The 23,901-nt window shown below is 36.5% G+C and overlaps 1 protein-coding gene across 12 annotated transcripts in view; it reads left to right on the plus strand.

The window, feature by feature from the left end:
• The window catches only part of METTL15 (methyltransferase 15, mitochondrial 12S rRNA N4-cytidine), a 189,471-nt gene that overhangs the window by 78,639 nt on the left and 86,931 nt on the right, over positions 1–23,901 (plus strand). For 8 of the 12 annotated variants that reach the window (XM_008522928.2, XM_070624591.1, XM_070624593.1 and 5 more), the window contains one exon: positions 10,531–10,667. In XM_008522928.2, the coding sequence (XP_008521150.1) occupies positions 10,531–10,667 (137 nt within the window). Of the gene's footprint in view, positions 1–8,279; positions 8,398–10,530; positions 10,668–23,901 lie in introns of all 12 variants that reach the window. The other 4 variants (XM_070624597.1, XM_070624596.1, XM_070624595.1 and 1 more) reach the window with 1 other exon arrangement.

A 23,901-nucleotide genomic window follows, 5' to 3' on the forward strand; every position in this document is an offset into this window, starting at 1 on the left:
AAGCCCCCCAGTACGTAGTTGTACATTCTAGTTGTGGGTGCCTCTGGTTGTGGCATGTGGGACGCCGCCTCAGCGTGGCCTGATGAGCAGTGCCGTCCAGATTCCGAACAGGCGAAACCATGGACCACCAATGCGGAGGCACGAACTTAGCCACTCGGCCACGTGGCCGGCTCCTGAGGGGCTCCTTTTAAAGACCGTCTGCGAACTGAAAGTTCTCTTAGTGTTTCTTCAAATTCAGAAGCCATGAAACATTTTTTCTACACTAAATTACCTTTGTATTTAGTATAAATTATTATGGAATTTAGGCCTTTTGTGAAGAATTCTTTTCTTAATTAAAATACATTTTATTAATAATACTATTTAGGTAGCACTATACCATTTTCAAATCTCCTTCATACATAGTGGCTTATTTGCGTATCCCAGGAACCCAGCAATGCAGACTAGGGTAGTGTGTTTATCTGCATTTACACATGAGGAAATTGCAGAAAAGTTAAATAACTTGCCTCACTTTTGTGGCAATTAAATAATAGATTCTGGACCAGAAACCAGATATTTTGACTTTTAGTTTCTTTATTTTACACCCTGCTGCTTCATTTATATCTTGTTTTTCAGTTCACATAATACTTGAAAGTCACAAAAGCATTTTGTTCTAAAAGTACTTAGCTATTCTATTCAACCTGCTTCTTCTAATTATTTTGAATTATTTTAAAGACGCTTTCTTATTTTCCCTATGAAACTCATTCTCCTTAAATTTTGCTTTCTGACATCTTTTCCACACAAGGATTTGATGATGTTGTAGTGTGCCCTATTCTGAGTCTGGAACTGGTCCAAACTTGAATCATAGGTTTAAACAAGTTAAAGAATATGGCAGTTCTCACTCACCTGCCCTTGTATACATACATGCATGTGCCTACATGTGTGCCTGCATACGTGTACACATACACACATATGTACGCAGTGGATTGGACACCAGTACTTATATATGTTGATCTGCTTTGATTTATGTAAAATTAATGTTATTTGGAGGCCAAGTAATAGAATATCGTACCATCATTGGTTTTATTTTAATGCTGGTAAGAATTTAATGTTAGAACCATATTGAAACTGCCATCAGTAAAATGACTTGTGCTCCCCCCACAAAAAAATCTGAAAAGAGCATTTGCTGAACACATTGATTAAAGAGCTCGGTATTACATTATTTTCACATTATTTTGCCAAATAGTATAAACAATCTATATGTTTAATATCTTTAATAATTCTTAAAAGAAAATACTTGTCTAGCATTCTCAGTTATGTAATGTTCGTGGGAAGATATGTCCAGAATATGTTACATGAACTGATGGTGTATATAAAAACTATTTTTCTTATTAAAAAGATGCTGACAAATCAGCATTGTCTCGGCCAGAGACTTCTGTGAAATTAAGCTTTTTGAGACCACCCATGCCATATTATTTTTGGCTATTTGTGTTAATTTGACCGTTGTGTCTGCGAGCAGATCAAGTGGCAGTCTATTGTACACGGCTGGGACTTAAGATTGAAATTTGTCCCATGTTACAGATAAGAGTAGAAGCTACTCATCACCACGAAGGATGAATGCTACTCCAATTCTTTAATTTAATATAATTGAAGAACATACTTTATAAAGTAAAGAAAAAATGTTTTGTTATGACAAGTAAAGATTTCTTTTGTGAATAGGGTGGAATTTAAGCTACAAGGTGAAATGTTTGCAGATTTAGGCAGTATGAGTCATCATAGTAACACCAATATTTGTTATAAAATGGGAAAAGAGATAAATTTATTGCAATGCATTGATTGTTTTGTTTGTGGTATAAGTTTTATATTCTTCTGAGGTTTTTTTCCTTTTACATAAGCCCGTGTAATAGTTGCCAATAAAACAAAATAAGCATGTAGCAGACAGATATTCAACAGGGCTTAACAAGACAATCATAAATCAAGGGGTTTGGTAGCAAAAATGTTTGTTCAGAATCTTAGCTGACTATAAAGTTGGTGGCCTTCTATGTTCTCAGTTCTATGTTCTAATTTATTTCAGGTCTACAAATGCATCAGTGTGATAACTGTCTACCTGTCAACAGATTAGACAGAAAAGATAAGTAAAGACTGAGAGAAGTCAGTGATAGTCTTGAGTGATTCAGCACACAATGGTAGAACGATAGCTTGCCTTAGCAATTATAAACATTTCAGTGACATTATACTGCAGGGAACTCTCTAGTGATTTTTTTAGTCAGAATGTCCATCATATCATGTGTCATATCATCATATCATTATCATATCATGTCCAAATAACTAGCTCATCACTCTTAACGTTTGCCTCACTAATTACATCAGAGGGGCTCCCCTCTGTTGCCTTTGGTAAATGTGTGCCAGGTGTTCTGTGTTAGGGGCACAATATTCCTAAAGGCTGAATAATATAACAAAATTAATTTCTCTTAGAGTTTTTTTTTTACATGTATCAATGTTTTTGATTAGGATGAGCTTTTAAAAATATAATTGGAACTTAATGTTCTTTAAAAATTTTCAGAAACCAAACTTCTTATTCTCACTTTGGATTAATGCTATTGTAATTGGCTGTATTACATTTGTGGATTTCAATGTTTTTTTCTTTTTTAGGAAGATTGTCCCTGAGCTAACATCTGTGCCAGTCTTGCTCTATTTTGTTTGTGGGACGCTGGCACAGCATGGCTTAATGAGTGGTTTGTAGGTCCATGCCCAGGATCCGAACATGCAAACCTGGGGCCACTGGAGCAGAGCGCATGAACTTAACCACTACGCCACCAGGCCAACCCCAAGATTTCAGATGTTTTTATTATTATTATTCTCTTCAAAATCTCTGCTCAACAGTGCCTCTCACTTCACTGTTTCAAGTTTACTACAAAGAGTTATTCCATTCCCATATGAAATTCTTAAACCTCCCTTATCTCCCTATCAAGCTGCCTGTATCTTCTCATACTTGCCTTTTTCTTTCTTCTGGAGTCAGAAGTCCCTTGGCCTTTCGAACACTCACTGGGAGGTGGTGGGGAATGGAGGAGCAGTATGGAAGGAAGGGAAAAGAATTGCTTATCTTATTTCTGCCTCTATCTCTAATTGTACCCAATTCATGTTTTCATAAGTAAATGGCTCCAATATAGTCATCTACAAAATGAGATTATTTTATCTACCATATAGGCTGTTGTAAGGATTAAGTTAGACCAAGTGTGTGGCATAGTGAGTTCTGGCGTATAATAAATGTATAATCAATGGTGTCTATTCTCCTCTTAGTTGCCCAAATGGTATACTTTGTGATCATTTTTGATTCCTCTCACTTCTCTCCTCAGCACATTGAATTAGTCTATTTTCCCTCTATAAAACGGCAAAGTAGTTAGTGGTACATGTTCAGGAGACAGAATTGTTTTTGAAATCTGTGAATGTTTGTGTTTATGCGTATGATAAAATGAATGACTAACGCGGATAAAATGTTTAGCTCTGTGTTTGTCATAAAATGAGCATTTAATACGCGTACTGTGCATCCTTATTGTTGTTATTACTCCCCATCCTGTTGCCAGTCCAGACTCTTGTATCCTCTCCCCTGGGTGTTCCACACCAGGTCACCACTGTGCTCTCACACCCTACCATCCATCTAATACTGTTGTCAGTTAAAAAATGCTTTTTGTACTTAAAAAAAAGAAGTCCTCCAATCTGTTCATTATCTAGCACATATGATGTAAATTACTGACCCTGGCTTTGAAGGACTTCTGCAATTTCACTTCACACTGCCTTTCCAGCAGTATTTCCTGGTCTGTCTACCTCACAGGGCTACTGTGAGGATTAAGACAGGGAACATATCATAACAAATAACAGAGGATCTGGCACATACATGAAAGTTGTTGATTTCTGTTTCCCTTTTCTCCTTTCTACCCTCTTCTTTTAGTAAATCCTGGATTCTAGTCAAACTTGCTCTCCCTATACGTGACATATTATTTCTTATGTCTATGCCTTTGCTAAGATTTACTTCTCTGTTTTTATTTATTCAAAAGATATTTATTGATTATATTCTGTATGTCGTACATTGTTTGGCATTGGGGGTACAAATGTTTAGGGCATCTCCTAGAGGTATATTTTAGAAAGAAAGAACAGTATATTAAAGATATTAAGACCTCTGTGCTGGAAACTATATAAGAGCAGGAGCCATGTCTATTTTGGCCTACTGTTGTATTTCCAACTCTTAGAATAGAGCTATGGACATATTACGATTCTCATAATTGTTTGAGAATAAAGTTTGAGAGAGATGGAACTCATAATTGTTTGAGAATAAAATTTGAGAGAGATGGAACAAGGTAAAAAGAGAAAGAAGGCATGAGACAGCTTGGCATGTTTGATAATTGTGTGTACTTCTGTATGGCTAGAGAATACGTTGTCAAATTCATGTCTGAGAGCAGTGAGAAATGATGTTGAAAAGAAATGCAGAGGCCAGAATATGAATAATTTTATCCATTATGCCTAGAAGTTTGGACTCTATCAGATAGCTTTGGAATGCCTATGAGGGGGTTTAAGTAGGAACATCACATGCTACGATTTTGTTTTAGAAAGGATATCCTGTTAACAGTGTAGCAAGAAGAGTTAGAAGTGAGATTAGAGGCATGGGTGTGAGTTGTGAGCCTACTGCAATAGTAAAGCAAAGTTCTATGAGGACCTGAATTAAAAATGGGAGTGGACAGATTTAAGACATGTTTATGTGGTACGTTCAGGAGGTCTTGGTAACTAATTGGATTTGGAGAATATGGGAGGATGAGAAGAAAGAGTGAGCTCTTGAGTCCTGTGCAGCTTTCAAGGCCCAGCTGAATTGTAACCTACTCCAATTTTGTCCATCTCACTACCAATTAAAATAACTGTTTTTTTATACCTTGTAAAATGTTATGTATGTCTTTCTTCTATTGTGGATTTCTTTTTACTAATAGTTATTTGTATACATTTCTAAATTCCTTCACCAAATGTGTATACATTTCTAAATTCCCCTTCCATATGGGCCTTACAAAAGGCCCGTAACTCAGTATCTTTGTGTTACCTCCTGTAGCCTTATCTGTACTGAATGTTCAGGAAATATACAGATTACTAATAAATGTCATACATTTTAATTTAATTACCTCCTGAAAAAAAAAAAACTCAGAAAGTTAAGTATATGCCTGAGACATTTCAGTATTTCAAAATGAAACTAGTCACAAATAGGTGAAGTTTAACTAAAATTCTTTCAAAATCACTTTTATTCTAAAAATTCAAAATTAGTAATTGCCAGAAAAGAAAATATTCATAGGAAGAAATTTTAAAGTGAAATCAGGCCATATTGTTTCCAAATTCAGATGAGAACTTACTATTAAAAATCTTGCACAGATTGGAAATGACTAATCAACATTAGGAAAATGAAATTGGAAGATATGCCCTCGTGCTGTTCATGGCTAAAAATGTTTTCATGTCCAATTTCAACAGTATTGTTCCAGTATGAAAATTGCAATGATGAGAACTATTGGGTTGGACAAAGAAATCACTTAATGATCCAGCCTATGCAGAATGGTCTTGGGCAAGTCTCTTGATTTCTGTCAGTCTCCCTTCAGAGAGCAGCCTTGTTTGAGTCTTACAGAATATCACATTTGGGAGGTGTAGAAGTGTAGTGCTAGGTTCACTCCGGAAAGATGGAGTGGGGTATAGTAATCGAGTTAAACTTGGATTATTTCTATGGGTCATTCTAGCTCTAACCACCCATGAGTCTATGATTTCAAGTGTTTTAATTTTTTATTTTTAATTTCAAGATTAATTTGAAAACAGTACCCGATCAAAAAGGCAACCTTCACCAGTTGCTGTTACACATAATGAGTGAACATTTATGCCGGGTCACAAATACAAAATAGTTGTCTTTGGAATTTAGTTCATCAGTTTTATCTTCATAAAGTCTTTAAAAGAATTAGAATGCTAGCACAGTGATTGTTTTTAACTGTGTTGGAGGCTTAAGGTGCAAAGTTCCCTGATATATTTATCTTCATATTAAGAAAAAAATACTTTTTCAAAGAATGATTGTATTTCAGTGTGATTATATAATCACACTGTGTTATGAAATGAAGTGGGAAGAGTACAGGATCTGGGTTTTAGTATTGGCGTTGCCTTCAACCAGCTACCAGCTATCCTCTTGGGGCCTTGGTCTCCTCATAAGTAAAATGAGGTGGTGGAATAGTCTGTTTTGTCTCTCTGAGCACAGGAATTCTGCATCTGCACCCCGTCCATGCAGATCTATAGCTGTAGCTCAGTGTTCACGTGTGACTCATCACGCTGAAAGGTAGAACCTTATAATTTATGTGATGTTTAGAAGATCATGGGGATAAAATGTCATTTATTTCATCAATAAAAATGTCTTATTTGATTAAAAGAGCTAACCTAAAGTAAGAAATGTTCATTTTCTCATTTCAAATGTAAAGGAAACTGATCAGCAAATAAAATCATGGTGCTGTAGAGTTACATAATATTGTTAATTACAGATTATTAATGTTTGGAAAAAGTTCTGTTCATTAGTGAATCAATTAGTAATATTGGGAATACATTGATGTTAAGTGACTCCTAAAAGTTGGACATCTGTGATTATCATATGTGGTCCTATAGCAATGAGTCTTATATCTTGAAGAGTATTTCTGAATTCATATGCACAAATGAGTGTTCCCGTCTTCATCACAGGTGCCTGGGGAGGCTGAGCTCCTTTTTCATATCTCGTCACTAAATACTGTATTTACGAAACACCTGCTACTGTGCACTGATGCTACCACATTAAATTGGAGACAAAGTTGGAGAATTGTAGTTATAAATCCTCTCCCTCAAATGCTAGTTTTTTTTTTCTTTAAATTGCCTTCATTTTGATTCTAAGCCTCAATCTCCCTGTGCTGAGAAACCGTCAATCTGTCCAGAGGTGTGCGGAGGCCTGCATCTTTTTACTCACCTCACGCCGTACTTAGTTTACCCTGAGATGCCTTTTGTTCTAGCCTGTGGAGACCCTCTAGGACCAAAGGTTCTGCTGCTTCTGTGCCCTGAGGGGCATGGCGATCTCTGGGAGCACTGGGAACCCCACGACTGGGAATCCCTCAGTTCATCATCCAGCCAGCTGCTCTGGGATCTTATCACCTGTCAGTCACTTCACTGATCCTGCACCTTCCTGGAATTTGTCCATCTTTTCCATCTCTCTTCTACTCAATTTCAGAGAAGTCTCTCTCTCTTTTCCTTAAAGACACTACCTATTTAGGATAACTAGCATTCTATCTTTCTGAGCTTTTTTTTTTTGTTACTAAAAGTGTTTGTCTTCAAAAGATGGGAAATATAGAAAGTTTTTCCTTTATGCCATGTGAAAATCCTCAAGGAATGTGCATTCTAAAGCTCTAAATACCTAGGCATCTGTTAGAAAGAGGAGAAGGGGAAGAGAGAGAAAGAGAGAAGCACACGAATCTGAGGAGTTGCCCTGCAGCACAAAGATAAAGACAGACGTGTTTTCCAAGAGCCCGCATTCCAGTGGGAAGGAGTGATCTATAAAAAACTGAACTTTTCTCGTGTCATTCTTGTAAAGCCATCCCTGCCATGATTCTTTCTTATGCCATCCCCCTTTTTTTTTCACTTTCTTTCTCTCCCTCCCTCTCTTCTCTCTTTCAGAAAGAACACAGAATTTAGAGTTGGTGAGGCGTGGTTTGGAGTTCTTCCCTCACTTACTAGTAATATGATCTTAATTAAGCCAAACTCTCTCTCTGCACCTGAGTTTTCTATTTGTAAAAATGGGGATAATGCCACGTGTGCATACTCCCTTACATAGCTTTTGTTAGACCGAGTAGGAAAACATGAGTGCTCAGTAAACCGTGGAGCAGTGTGCAAATATAGGCATCACTGACTTAATGCAGAGGCCGAGTGACGTGCCAGAGAACACAGGGGCAGAGCCACATACACCTGTATTCAGTTCCTGCACTTGCCGCTTAGTAGCTTAGTGTAGTCTTATGTGTATAGGTGAAAAAATCATATCAGGTCATTTCAGAAGGAGTTCCATCTATGTTTGGAGCATAAGATATCCATTTGAATAGATATATGAATGAGGCCTGTGGAAGGATTATTTGAAAACATTCAGATTTATTTGTCTTTGTGTTATTTGTTAAGCAAAAATATTGTCTAGTCTCCTTATTATCAACTTGTACAAATTAAAAAATACGGTCTATGTCAATTTAATGACCCAGGAGAAGGCAAAAACTAATTGGCTCTCTTTTCAATTGTAGTGCTGGGTGACTCACGAGGCCCAAATGTCACTATTATATTTGATGAGGAATGTATATTAGAATTTTAAAGATGAAAGCCGATAGCTCCAATCAATTACTTATTAACCCAGGACATATGGTGGGTTTCACTTCTCATTTCATAAATCCCATTCGTCTCCCACGTTTTGCTTTGTGTTACACTTGACTGGTAATAATAGATTCTTCTTTTTCCTATGGAAACTTCCTTGATTGTCAGTACATCTCCAAGGGCATAATCATGATATATTAAAAAATAATCATGTAAATTATAATCATCATCTCACTCACATTTTCCAGAATATTTTTAATGATGAGAATTTTTCTTTTTAAATATTGATTGGGACTTTCATGGCTTGGGATAAGGTAATGATATGCAAATTATTTTATTTGATATACTCTTAGTTTAATTCCAGGGTTATAGCAGGACTTGATATTGGGTATAACAGGAAAGTGGTTCATAGTTTTGCCTGGGAAGAGTTCTTTGTTTAAATTATGCTAAACCCATTGTGATTTTCAAACTGAGGTAAGGTATGGTGGAAGATTCTTACCTACACATCAATGCGTCAAATAAGGTTACAGGCTGGGAAGGGAAATTATTCAATGTTGAGATCTAAGTATTTACTCCTAACAACCATCCACAGATTAAAAAGACTTTAAGGGTTTGTTTTAAAGTTGCTGTTTAAAATGGTGAAAAATAGGTGTAGGCAGGCCTTTTGTGCTGACAGCAATAGGTGCGAGGTTAAGTGACACTAACACGTTTACGTTCAAAAGCAGTGCTTGTACATTTTTACAACATTTACATCTCTGTTATGTTTTACCTCCCTGCTCTTCTCAGTTTGATCAGGAGATTTCCTCTATATGATTCCTTGAATAGCAGGCTGACTTTTCTGAGGACTTGATCAGAGGACAGGACTCAGCATGGTAGCTGGTAGCAAAAAATCAAAGCGTATCTGTGCCTTGTTTCTGACCACTCTCCCTGAAATCAGTTGTAGCTTTCAGGGCAGGGAATGTTCCAGTCCATCACAGGAATTTCCCTTCTCGTTCAATGCACAGATGAACTTTTTAAAAGTTCTATGTTTAAATATTTTTAATAGTTTGGCTTATAATATGTTATTTGTCATACTAGTCAATATTATTGGAATAACTGTCTTTATTTTCCTAATACCAGTGAAGCTTATTGAAAGGGCACATTAATCTAAGAGCATAACTTTGAGGGGATGTGCTGAGAGCGTCTTGACTTCCAAATCAGCCAGTCAATTAACTTGTTCACCATATGTTTCTTATGGTCCAAGTCTGGTTTCTTGCCCAACTGTGACCTGACTATTTTCTTTGTAGTGTGGCCAACTAAAATAGCCAAGTAGATTCATGTCCAATTACCTTTGTTGTGTGTCTAGAATGATCCAAGCATTTAAAGATGTGCACTCCTGTATGCTGTATCCTGTTGTCTTGGCAAAATTATTACTGGCAAATCTTTCCACTCTCAAAAGTGTCTTGGCTTAGAGGAGAAATTATATGTTGCCCTACCAGTTTGGTAGATATTGGTCAAAACTTCTTTTCTTCTGGACCTTCTTTTTCTTTTTAAACCCTGGATAAATCTAAAGACACTGGAATTTTAAGTGACTTTCCCAAAGATAAATAGCTACTTCGTGGCAAAACTAGAATTTACCCCAGGTGTTTGACTTAATCCTTGAGCTTTTTCCAGGTCAGATTTGCTAATTTGTCAATTTTCCATGTTAGATTTTTAAAGATTTGTCCTGTGACTATTTATTGTAAGATGTATTCCCTCCCCTGTATTCTTGAATATCTTTATGTTTAATATAAAGCATTGAGAGAAGTTGAGATAAAGTGAGCCACACTAATTATAAGCTATCTCCAAAGGATGAGAAATTGTTGGAAATATCATTACCAGCCAGGTGCTGGAAAGCATTAAAAAGCTAGCAACACAATACTGCTGCCAGTTTGACCTTATGGAGAGAAATGTAAATTTGTCTTGAATTGATCAGCCTGTGCCAGAGATTATCATTTTACTGATACTCTGACCAGTTCTTTTGGACTGATCACTCATACCTGATCCAGATCTCATGTGTAACAAATTGAATTCTAGGCAAAACAATTGTAATTGTTTTTCTATTTGCCATCAGCTCTGAAAATCATTATGTGCTTCTAGAAGTTTTTGTTCATACTAAGTAGTAATTTTCTTTTTCTGCATTGTTTCTTTTTCTGTGTTGGCTAGATTTTTCTAGATATGACATTTGGTTCGGGAGGACACACAAGAGCCATTCTACAGGAGGAGTCGGATATTACTCTGTATGCCTTAGACAGAGACCCGACAGCTTATGCACTAGCTGAACAGCTTTCTGAATTATATCCGTAAGTAATGCTCTTGTATAATTCTTTAATTTGGTGCTGAGTTTTACAGAGTTTAGTTTACCATCTTGGAATTTCTTCTCCTCGGTGTGATGTTATACTTCACAAAGTATTTTTTCCCCAAAAGAATTAATGTAAATAGTGTTTTAGTACCACTTAAAATAATGATATTACTGCATTTATCCTTTTTGAATTCATAAGAATAAATACAAAAATGACTTTTAGCTAAAATTTGAGGATGTGTTGAAATCCATTCAAGAATAATATGTTGACAATCCGTAGTTTAAAAAATAAATTTTAAAGAATTGTATGAATTACAGTTTCCAAGAGTTTGGTGGAGTAAGTACGTGAGAATTCTGCAGAATTCATGAGGTCACATACATCAACATAATGCAATTGTTTTCTCTGAAATCTTTTGAAATTCATAAGTCAATCTAGAGTAATCTATCCCTGTCAGAATTAGTGAGCTTTTGCTGTAGAACTTTTTAAAAATATAAAATATTATCTTCATGACTGGTGAAATCATCTTCCTTTGGAGAAAAGTTTTGAATGAGTTACATCTGTATGCTATGTTGTTTAAAAGACATCAGTCTGAACAAGAAAAATATCTTGGAGCTAAGATGACTGTCTGCAAGTATGTAAAGGGCTGTTTTCAGGATTGGGGAATCGTTGTATTCTCTCGTGTTCCGGAGACTGGAATCAAGAAAATGGATGAGAATCTCAGCGGTAAATTTGGACTTGCTATAAACCAGAGTTTTTGCTGGTCGTAGCTGTCCAACCATGAAAAGGTCTCTGTGCCGAAGCAGCAGAGGCGCTTCCCTGGGGGAGTGTCACTGCACACCACGGCGGAAGTCGGATGACTGAGCTAGAACAGTCTTTCTCAGCCTCTCTCAGGTCCCAGACTCTTTGCAAATCCATCAATGTGACTAATTCTCCTGATAAAAGTGGCGATACATAGACCTCGATTTCTGTTTGCAAGCTCACCGGGTTGATAGAGTCCCTGAAATCCATCTGACCCCAGGATACTTTCTTCTATGGAAAGTATGAGGATGTGGTTTAATGACATAGTACGAACTTTTTGTTTTCTTAAATCTTTGTCATCTGCAGTGTAGCTTAGAAATATTAATAATATAGAGGATAGGAAAAGGCTTGATGCTGTAGGGGAGGAAAAATAGCTTCTTCCTCTACCCTTCTGAGTTTTCAGCTGGAAGCCCTGCAACAAAAGACAGATTAACAAGAAAAAAGCATGATAATTTATTTAATATAAGTTTTATGTGACACAACAGCTTTCATAAGGGAAGGAAGACCCAAAGACTTGGTTAGACCTGAGAACTTTTGTATTAGGTTTGATGAAGAATGGAAAGTTATGGAAAAATAAGAACGGGCAAAGGGTATGAGGTAAGCGTAGGACACTGGGGAAAGCTTAGCCAGGCCCATGCCTTCCCATTCCTCTCATCCCTTCATCTTCAGAGATAAGGTGGCTTCTTTCCTCTGGGTATAGGGCATGCCTCTCTCAGATGAGGGCCTTATGACCGGTTCAGGGGAAAGTCAGAAAGTTCTTCCTGCGTGTGCTCTTTCTCCAGTTCCTTCAGTTTAAAATGTTAAATATGCCAAGGTGCCGTATTCTGAGATAGCATGTCCAGAACTCCATCAATATTTATCATATAGGAAGAGTTCTTTCAAAATTGATGACAACAAAGTCCAACTTGAAAAATGGGCAAAGGATGTAGAAGGGTCATTCAGAGAAGACTAAGGTTTGAAAAGATGCTTCACATCAGTAGCAGTGATGAGGGAAATGAAATTAAAGTAATAATGGTATAATACTTTACACTTATTAGACTGGAAAGACATAACAATTTTGAAAGTGAAGATATGGGGAAAAGGATACTCATCCATTTTTCGTGGACGTCTTTTTTTTTTTTTTTTTTTGGTGAGGAAGATTGGCCTAAATCTAACATCTGTTGCCAATCTTCCTGTTTTTGCTTCAGAAGATTGTCAATGAGCCACAGATTGTCATCTGTGCCAATCTTCCTCTCTTTTGTATGTGGGATGCCACCCCAGCATGGCTTGATGAGCGGTATTTAGGTCTGCACCCAGGATCTGAACCTGCGAACCCTGGGCCACAGTAGCAGAGCCCATGAACTTAAACACTACACCACTGGGCCAGCCCCCAATGAGCATCTTTTAATATTAAAAAAAAAATACATAACTTGCTTAGAACCTATCCCAGCTAAAGAAAAGAATCAGTATCTAAGGCAACATATCCTTAGGCTTGTATATTACAGGCTTTGTGGTTGCGTTGTTTGTGTATATTATCATGGAGAATTTGAGAAAGAAGGAATTAGTGGTGGAGGGAGGTGTGAAAGAAGGGAAAACAGTTGTTAAAGAAAACAGACCCGGAGATTGTATGATCACATCTCTCCATATGGATGTAAAGTAGAAAATGCCAAGCAATACTATATATTATTTATGAATACCTGCATATGTAGTTATAGTATAAAAATATACACAAGAAAGAAAAACACCAATTTGGGCTAGGGATTATTCTCAGGATAATGGATGGGTGGATGGATAGTTGTTTGGAAGGATGGACAAATTAGATAGATTGATTATCTTCTTAAAAATGCATATGTAATTATACATGTTAAATGCACCGTAAAGGAAACATATTGTCACGTCAATATGGACATCTTTTGAAGAAATATAGTAAATTCTTTCTTGATTTTATTTGTGTTAGGAGAGCTTATGCTCCTCCTGAAAAATCCCATGTTCTTTATTCTGTCAAAACTAAGTCAAAAATAGAAACTAACGTTTTCACAGAAAACTAAGCAATTCGTAGGTAGGCTGAATTTTAGGCTAACCCATTTTAGCTTTCAGAAAAGATGACATGTCAGATCACCTGTTGTTTGAAAACTGAAACTTTCCCCATTGCCTCTGAAGATTGTGCATGAGGAAACACATTTAAATTGGAGCAGTGGGCTGTTGGCTGACTTTTACCACAGTTGAAGATGGATATTGGAAGACAGTCTTTTTAAAACAATGTTTTTTCTGAATTTGGGAGTACTATGTGTTCCATATACTGAGTTTAGAGAATATAGACATGGAAAAAGAAAAAAATAAAAATCATAATTGATTTCATCATTTGATTGTAATTTTAAGTAGATTATAAAAACGTGATAAGCTGTTATTTTCACAGTTTATAAAAGTAGATATGCTCATTAGGGCAAATTTATAGTATACAGAAAAATATAAAGAAAAAATTAAATTCACTTAAAATTCCACCAGCTTAATCAGTGGTAATGATTTCTTTTTAATTGTTAGTATTTCGTTATATTGTATGTACTGTTTCTTGTTTGAACTTTCTTGGGTATTGTTGCTTTTTATCCTTCTAAAATGTTAGAATATCTTGGTCAAGTTTAAAAAACCATTTTGTTCAACTATTAAATACATACTTAATTTAGGAAGAATTGACATCTTTATTAATCTGCATCAGAATCCAGAAGCATGATGAGTCTTTCCATTTATCACAGTATTTTGTTTCTCATTAATATTTTTTCGTAATTAAAATGATAAAATACAGAAAAGCACTGAGAAGGAAATTAAAATAATTCATAATCCCACCACCAATATTAACAGTTTGGTATGTTTCCTTCTAATCATTTTGGTTATATATGTATATGCATACATATATACTTTACAAAATTTGATTCTACTTATTCGTTATCAGTACATTCATATTTCATTAAATTATCTTAAACAATAGTTTCACTGGTTGTAGAGTATTTTCTTTATGTAATTAAAATTTATTAGAATTCTAATTCTAATATAGTCTTATCCATGTGCATATTAGTGTTATTTTAAGTCTGTCCATGCTATATTATTTTAGATGCACTTCCTGTAAACAACAAATACCAGATGTACTTGGTGTAAACAAATCTGAGTATGTTTTCTGTAAGGGGGTAATTAAATCAGGATACGCCTGCTCTTTCTATTTCATCTTGTTTTATATTTTCTATTTTTGTGTTTTATTGAAGTTTTCTTTGGCTGTTAAAATTTCTTTCATTAGTATACGTATATATATTCAGTTTTTCCTTTTTTTAGTGATGTTGATGATATCTTTTTTAATTTACTACTGGCTGATGTTAGTATTTTTTAAGATTAAAAGTATTTTAACTTAAAGATTTTTTATTGTTAAGTATGCAAAATGAAATGATATTTACTGACTAATCACCCTGTGTAAGGTGAGAAATTAATACTTTCATTTTTATTTTCCTTTCCTTTCCCACTCTACTTCTTCACTTTTAAAATATTGTCTTGGACTTTAGATAGTAATATCTACTATTATGTAATTATTAGTTAGCATTTGCATTGTTTGGCAGTCCTATCTAAAATAACTTATACTTAAATCCATTTAATTCATTTTAATGCACCTCACTAGCCTTTTTACAATACTACGAGTTCCACTTTGAGTTCCTCGTGTCGGCTCATGTCTCAGTCAATGGATTACATCTTTTTTTTTTTAAAGATTGGTACCTGAGCCAACAACTGTTGCCAATCTTTTTTTTTTTTCTTTTCTTTCTGCTTTTTCTCCCCAAATCCCCCAGTATATAGTTGTATATTTTAGTTATGGGTCTTTCTAGTTGTGGCATGTGGGATGCCACCTCAGCGTGGCCTGATGAGTGGTGCCATGTCCCGTGCCCAGGATCTGAACCAGTGAAACCCTGGGCTGCAGAAGCAGAGCGAGGGAACTTAACCACTCGGCCACGGGGCCGGCCCCTCAGTTACATCCTTAAGTAGTTTGTTATAAATATGCAAAAGGGAAACATCTCTGCCTTTGTCTATCTGAGACTGTGCTACTCATGCTTTTTTACATGGGCAACAACTTGATTTAGTATAGCATTTTGGGAATTTTCAGGTATTACTCTTTTTTCTCTGGCATGTACTGTTGTGGAGAAGTCTGGGGTCAACCCAGTTTATTTTCTCCTTTCTTAGGTAATCTCTTTCTCACTCCTTCCTCCCATAACCAGGCTAGATGCTTACTAGATATATTTATTTGAGCATTATTGATATTCATTAATTTCACTAAGAACTATTGATAATTGGTCTCTTCTCATTAGTTTTCCATGTACTCTTTGGACGGTTTTGGCCAGTGGATCAGGTCTTTTCCCTACAAAGGAGTTTCTGTGTTAGTTTGCCCCCATTCTTTTTTCTACGTTCTAGCTCTAACTTATTATTTGTTGGTTGCAGTCATTACCTGTTCCGCATGTCCTTCATTTCCTCTCTTACTGTTTTCTGCTACTTTCACTTTGCCTCAGGATTCTGGGAAATCTCTTCAAGGTTGCTCCATGTGTTAGAGATTTGGCTCTCTACAGTGTCAACTCTGGTTTTACTGTAGCCTCTTATTCAAGTTTTAATTCAGCTATTTTAAGTTAGCTTTCCTTGTAACCTTATTTAATTTGTTGACCTGTTCTTTTCCGCCAGTTCCTTCTCATTTTCTTTTGTTCTGTCGTCTCATTTTTGTGTTTTATTACATAGTCAACAGACCTTTCTTGAAATTTATGGAGTCCAAAGTATGTGCATTCTAAACTTTTCTGTTTTTGTAGTAAATCTTTTTCAGAAATATGCATTTGCTCTGTATCTTTCTTGAGTACAGAGTTCTCCCTCTTCTCTCTTCCAGGATCTGTTCATAGGCCCCATCTTGGTTGTGTCTTTACATGTGTAGTTTTTACTATTTGGATAGATTCTCCTTTCACCTGCTTATTGTTCAGTCATTTGGGGCTGGAATCTTCACTTCAGATTTTAAGTTAGAAAATTACTTGAGGTACATAGTCTCCTATTGCAAAAAATTTAGCATTTGGGAGTCCTTTTCTAGGATCTACCAATAGGAGGAGAGTTCCATTTTCTTGTTCTTACTGGAGAATGCAATTCATAAAAGCTACTACTCCCATAATGTATTACTTCTGTGACTCTTCCAGGCTTTCTATTCTAGAGAGATTCTTCGTACCCAGGGCACCTTTTGATAGCACCTATCTATTTCTGCCCTAAGTGTTATTGCATTATATGAATTGTAATCCCTAAGTGGGTGTAATAATAAAGGTATTGGTGGCTGGATATGACGAGGTGGCAAAGTAAAATGGCCCCAGTAGCCTCAGAGTGTTCCTGTCTACACAGTTTAAATGTTTCCTTTAGGTCCTCTCTTGCGTCTCTGAGGCAGTGGGTATAAATGGAACATTCTAAACCTTTCAGACTGGCTAACCTCTAAACTCTAAACCATTTTAAACTCTTAAACTGGCTCCACTGTCTTGAATCAGAGTCCAGTCTTACCTTTGGTAAGAGGAGAGATTTTGCCTGTATTCTGCCACATCTTTAAGGGACATTTTTAGTTATTGATACTATTGGAACTTCCATCATTTTGTTTGTTTTCAGAGATGACTAAATAGGTATCAATAACTGGCCTCCATCTTTTCTATTTTAAGTTTGCTCCATGGTCATTAAATTGGAGAGTTACAAGTATATTTATCCCTATAATATGATCAGTTCTAAGTGGTATGGTCTGTTCCCTAGCACTTGAAGTTTACCATTTATCTTCTCTTCCTTTTAAGCTCCATTTCTTATTTTTGGTGAAATTCACACAGGAAGCCAGGGCAAAGGCACGTGTTGGCCTCATGGCTTCAGGCTCACTGCCCGTGTTCTTTCCACCACACTTCAGTCGTCTACTGGGGGCAAGTCAGTCAGATTCGGAGCAGAGCCAGGACTCAAAGCCAGGCGTTTTGTCTCCAGGGCCAGTGTAAGAGTCGTACAAAGGAATACACTGTCTTAAACAGCCCTAGCTACCTAAAATTTAGAATGCCAGCATTAGAAATGAGACACAGCTGTTGTTAATCTTACTAACCATGGGAGGTCAGTTCTGCTATGCACTGTCAAAATGAAAGAATTTTTATGAATATAAACAAGCTTGAAAAAAGATAACTTGGAAAAATTAACTAAACTATTTTGAACTATTGATGATGGTCTGTCACCTTTTCACTATTTTTGATAATACAAATATTACTAAAACGGGATATTGTATTTCGTCCCACTGAATACTGTTAAATATAACCTGTGTCCAAGCGATAACAGCCTTGCAAGACGAAGGGGTTTGGGGAGGTGAAAGTACTTGACTCTCTGGTTTACTCAGCGTTTAGTTTCAAGGCTTGAGAACACATGTATTTTACTAAGTAGTTTTCAGGCGGTCTTACAGTTCCAGTGGTAGGCCGTCCCGCTCACAAAGCTTAAGATGTGAGTGGTAGATAGATAGTAAACAGATAACTTCAGAATATCTTATTCAGTTGCAGTTACAATTAGAGCTAAGAACAGTACAATATGTTCTAATCTAGAACATCTGGAAAGACTACCCGAGTATGTGAGTTCAAGACCTGAAAGTCCAGTGACTGTTAGCTAGATAAAAAGGGAGGGATGATGGAGTGAGAGAGCATTTGGAGTAGTAAGAACAGAATGTTCAGAGATCTTCAGCAGGAAAGAGAAGGTCATACTGAAGGGACTGTAAACGAGCAGTGTGAAGGGGTGAGAGAGCGAGGAGGAGGAGTGGCTAGAGAGCTAAGACAGAACCTTGTTAAGTATAGTGGACTTTATCTTAAGAGCAAAGGGAAGGCAACAAATTGTTTGAAACAGGGAACTGACATGATCATATTTGCCTTTTTAACAGATTATTTTGCCCACCGTATGAAGAATGGGTTGGAGGAGGGTAAAATTGGAAAGGATTCAGTGAGACCAGTTAAAAGGCTACGGATTGCAACTCTATGTGAAAGCTGATGGTTGTTAGGCCTTGAAGATTTTCTTTTCCTGATCATCCTATTAGGAACTCTACTTTAATGGTCCCTGGTTTCCCATTTTAATGGGATTCTAAAAGATTAAGGTAGTTTTTATTTCAAGGTAAAATTAAGTTGCATCTTTATAGATGAAATTGAAGTTAATATTCTGAAATAAATTTTCAAAGACCCTTCAAGAATTCCCATTCATCTGACTTGGCCAATATACTGAAGGAGACAAAGAATACGTTAATTCAATGCTGCCATGTTCCAAGTCCCGCAGAGTATTTGCATCCTCACAGCAGACTTTCAGTAATAACCTTTCCTCCAGAGTCTGCTCCACAGCTTGTCTTCCCTCTCCAGGGGCGTGGCTCCACCTGGAACGGACATTCGCTGAGTGGGTGAGGGAGCCCCGGCCCTGGTCTCACCGCACGATTCGCTTTCCTCACTCCTGGCGTATAATCAGTAGTGAGGATCTTTCAGTTCTACCTCAAGTTGTGGCAACTGTAACATCTGGCCTCTCTTTTCCTTTTTCTCCATAAAGCTCTGGAGCGAGACTGCTGCTCTTTGTAATCCCAGCTCTGCCATTTACTCGCTGTAAAACCTCAGGTAAATTACTTAACCTCTTTATTCCTGTTTCCTCATCGTTAAGATGGGGATAATATTAGTACCTACCTCCTGGGAATGGTGTGAGGATTAGACTTAGAACACTGTTTAGTATATGCTTTTAGTGAGGCGTGAAATCACTTTATTGGGTCTTGATCAGCATTTTATGGAATGGAATGGAATAGAATAGGATATATCATGGTACATCACAAGAAGTTAAATTCAGTATTGTTTCCAATGAAGTAATATATATGTGTCCATATATGCATAAATACACATTCATGTTGTATTTTTGTATGTGGGATTGCTGTCAAACTATATTTCTGACTATGTATCTTGATCAAAGTTTTTTGAGAACTACTATATGGCTATATTCCGCATATTTGTTCACGTCGTGTTCTAAGTGTGCAGTGAAGACAGAAACTTTGTCTAATGTGTCCATCTCCCTAGAGCCCAGCTCTGTGCTTGGAATGTATATGGAAGTTAAAAAGTGTTTATGGTTCAAACCAAACAGAAACCGGTGGTGTGGATGACAGTTGTACTTTCTAAGATCCTATTGCCTGGAAACCCCAATTTGCCTGGAGAACTAAACTCCCTGAAAACTGCCATCTCTTAACCTGCACTTTGCCTAACTCTTTTGCGGTGAGAGAGGTAGAATGTGAAATATAGACACTGACTAGGAAGAAAGGACACGTGGTTGGCGAGTGGAAAAGAGTTTCCAAGTAAGAGTTTTAAACATTTACAGTATATGACAGAAACTTTTCTCCTGACTTGGGACTGTTACCTTGGAGAAGAGAAGATGAATAGTCTCAGAAAGGTACTTTATCTCAGGTTTACCAAATGAACTGCTTTTCTCAGTTTTCTAAGTCAATCTTACTCTTCTGAATTCCTATTAGGTGTGCTGGATAATCTCCATTTGCCCCTAGGTCCTCCTTCCACCCTTGTCCACACTGATCCCTGGAAGATGACATTTATGGATTTATTAACAGGCTTCCTTGACTTCTGGCTTCTGGTTGGGTTCAGTGAATGGGAGGCACTGGCAGGAAATAGGGGCATAGGAGAGTGAGGTCAGAGTGTGTGTTAGCAGTGGCAACATTCCTCTGCAAAGATCGTTCTTCAGGAGCCTCTCCTACCAGATGCAGCTCTGGCTCTTTGGGATCTCGGTCGCCATTCCTTGCCCTTGCCTCCTCACCTCTTAGCTTCAGATGCTTCTCACATCCCTTTTCCATTCTCCTTAACCCAGTCAGACCTTTGTCAATAGTCTCTTCCTTAAACTTTTTTCCAGTTACCCTGCTTGGATGTGCTGTTTTTTTCTTGCCAGAAACTTTGCAGATTCACAAGTTCTCTGAACTTTCTTTATCTCTAGCTGGATTTTTCCCCTTTGGACTCATCTGGATCTGACTTATGACAAATGTCTATCCCCACTGGTGAGGAAGCAGTCTAGATTTTGGAATCAAATAATCTTGGTTTGGAGTCTTAGTTCTGCTTCTTTCTAGCAGTGGGATTTTAGATAAGTAACTTAACCTCACTGAGTTTTTAGTCTCATCTCTAAAATGAGTAGTTAATACATACGTCATGGTGTGTTATGAAGATTAAATAAGATTATATAGTTAAATTGTTTAGCACAAAATCGTTTAATAAATGTTAACTATAGTTACTTTGTCATAATAATTACTGTATAAGATAATGCATAATTATACTAATTATTATCGTCTGTATTCCAAGTGCGTGCAGTTTCATTGGCATATACCAAGATGATGATTGGCTTTTATTTCCTGTCGTTACCTGCTTGGTTCCTTAATGCACGCACCAGAGCTGGTCTCAGATTTGAGGTATGGGACACTGCATCCAACTTCCGTCACCTCACAAAGGGTTCTGGCCTCTGCCTTTTATTACAGGCTCTCTCTCACATTGTGAGCGTAAATACTGTCACAATTCCAAACACTGTTCTACTGAGCTATATCATTGTTGTCCTTCCCCCCAAGACTTCTTTTTATTGGTTGTGATTTCGCTATCAAGTCTTGGCCTCGGGCCAAAATAACTACTATTTTATGAATGTCATCAACTAATCAGAAGAACTTTCTTGAGTGTATTCTCTTCTTTGGCTCTCCTTCTGTATTCCTGTGCTGCTGGCTTCCCAGAAGCTACCTTTTCCTCATTACAAAAGGTTGAAGGTCTTCCAACATTTAATTTTTAGCTATCAGAATTCTTGTTCTGAAACCTGAAAATTCGGAAGGCTGATTCCTGAGCTGTCCTCGTTACCTGTAGATTTAAGTTCTCATTATTGATTATTTAGCTCATTACTGGCATGAGGAGACAGAGTCTACAAGTGTTTATTTCAAGCAAACTCTCTGGTTTTTATTGTCTGACAATACAAACTTAACTATAGCTCTATATGATTAACACCTCTACACTCATTTCTAAGTGGTGTTATAGATTTATTTCTTCACTTAGAATATTTGACTTAAAAGTTTATAAAACTGATTCATGGAAGTCGACATGTATGTATATATTTGAAATGCAAATGATATCTGATATTGTGATAACTATGAGAAAATGAATTACCTCTTCACAAACGTAAGATAATCCATTTTTATTGCCTACGTCATTTGAACATATCCATATGGTACCAGGATAAGAATAGTAGCTTGTTCAGCACAAGAATGACTATACCTAGAAAGATTTCATTTTATTTTATCTTGGGTAAACAATACACATTTAGAGACGTATTGTATTATATATGAGAAAATTTTAGTAAAACCCTTTTTGTTTGGGCTTCTCAGTTATTAAAAAAAGGAAAACAATAGTTGTATTTTCTCAAACATTGTAAACTAATTAAAGCAAAATAAGTTTTCTATAATTAAATATACAATCCTCCTGTTCTCTACACCCCCACTTTTGCCTGATATTTAAAGTAAAACTGAGACAAACAGCTGCCAGATTGGATTATCTACTTTAGTATTTTATTCTTGTTTTCTGAGAGCGTACAATTAAATTTAATGTACAATTCAACATTCATTGCAGTGCCTGCTGTGTACTGGGAAATAGACTTGGCATGAGGAATACTCAGAAGCCCAAGCTAAGGTCTCTGTACCACAAGAGAGAGTTCATTGTCTAATAGATAGACAAGTGAACTGCTAACAAGATCAGGTAGGTAACTCTCCTGGAAGGGAAAATAGCAAACATATTCTAAACCCAAACTTAAATTATTTTTGGAATATTTATGCTTATTTTCTCTGTTAGCATTGTTTGTTACTCATTGGTTCAATTCAAGAAACTATTTTCGAGCAGAATTGAACTACATTCTGAGAATATAGCTGGATAAGAAGAGCATTATAATCCCTTCCTACTTTATCAGAAAAGACAGATATTAAACAGGTGTTTATAATAGAGAGTAATGAGTGTCAGGACCCAGAAGTATTAGATATTATGGAAATAAGCTCTTATAGCATGGAAGAACTAACGATATGTTATCTAAATAAAACACCGTTACTACCAAAATTTATGAGAAGGAAGAGTACTCATTACTTAGAACATATTATGGACATTTCATAGAACAATTAAAATGTCTGTAATAACAAGATATCACTGATCAAGTTAAATGAGCTATTCAGGTAAAACTTCTATACAGTAGGCTTTATTCTTTGGTAAAATTCTTATGGTTTTTCAGTGATGAACCACAGCTTTCCAGATAAAGGGAAACTGTTTGACTTCCCACAAGAGGCCAGTGAGGATTTGACCTCTGTCTTTTCTCTAGATTCATCTCCTATGACTCCACGCCAGTCTCCTCATACCCTCTGTGAAATACTAAACTACTTTTACATAAACTCATTGTGCTGTGTCTGTGTCTACATGCTATTCATTTACCTGGAGCGTTATTTCCCCCTCTTTCTTTCAAGATTAAGCGCTATGCCCTCTGGGAAGTCATCAGTGGCTCTCCCAGTTTGATTTAATATCTCTCTTCGGTTACCCATAACACCCTGTGAAACCTTTGTCTAAGCTCTTAACACATTACTCTGTTGATTCACTTCCATATTTATATGCTCCTTAAAGTATAGCTGTTGTCTTACCTGACTTTGTACCTTCAAAGTTCTATAGTAGATACTCAATTAATGTCTTATGAATGGATGATGATTTTCCATTTTCTGGATCAAAAGTGTAGAAGGAGAAGAAATTAGATGTTATTTGCTGAGTTTATCTTGCTTTCCATTTCACAATGTACATAGAACCCTTGTCCAAACCACTGTTTGAAATAATGTTGTTAGTCTAGATCTGGGGTCTAGAGAGAATTAAAAGTCTAACTGCAGATTCAACTGCTCATTAATATTTATTAAGACGTATTAGGAGATAAACTCTGATTAAATATAGTATACCTTCTAGTGAACTCAAAGCCCTTCTTACCAGCTTTCACTGTGGAGAGACTAGTTATCACTTCTGTTTCCATTTGAGGTCCTGCACACCAAGGGTACCTACATGGGAATGCATATATTCCCATTAGAAAAAGGTGTTTAGATACCATATGTTCTGAGAATCTTTATTCCATTCTCCAAAAATGCTGCTCTGTTTTCCTTTCACTGAAACTGAAAAATTCAGATTTAGCATGCAAACTCATAAATAGAATTAATCATTTCTCTTAAAGAAAGGTCAATACCATATGACATTAAATTGTCATGTAATAATTACAGATATCAGGATACATAGAATAATTTAGAAAACACTTTTTACAGTAACATTCTTACTTATTTTATATCTCGGAGAATTATTTTTCATATCAGCAAGTATATTAAAAGGAACATATTGTGTGCAATGTGTAGGCTCAGCGT

This window comes from Equus przewalskii, chromosome 6, assembly GCF_037783145.1.
Source record: "Equus przewalskii isolate Varuska chromosome 6, EquPr2, whole genome shotgun sequence".
Taxonomy (NCBI): Eukaryota; Metazoa; Chordata; class Mammalia; order Perissodactyla; family Equidae; genus Equus; species Equus przewalskii.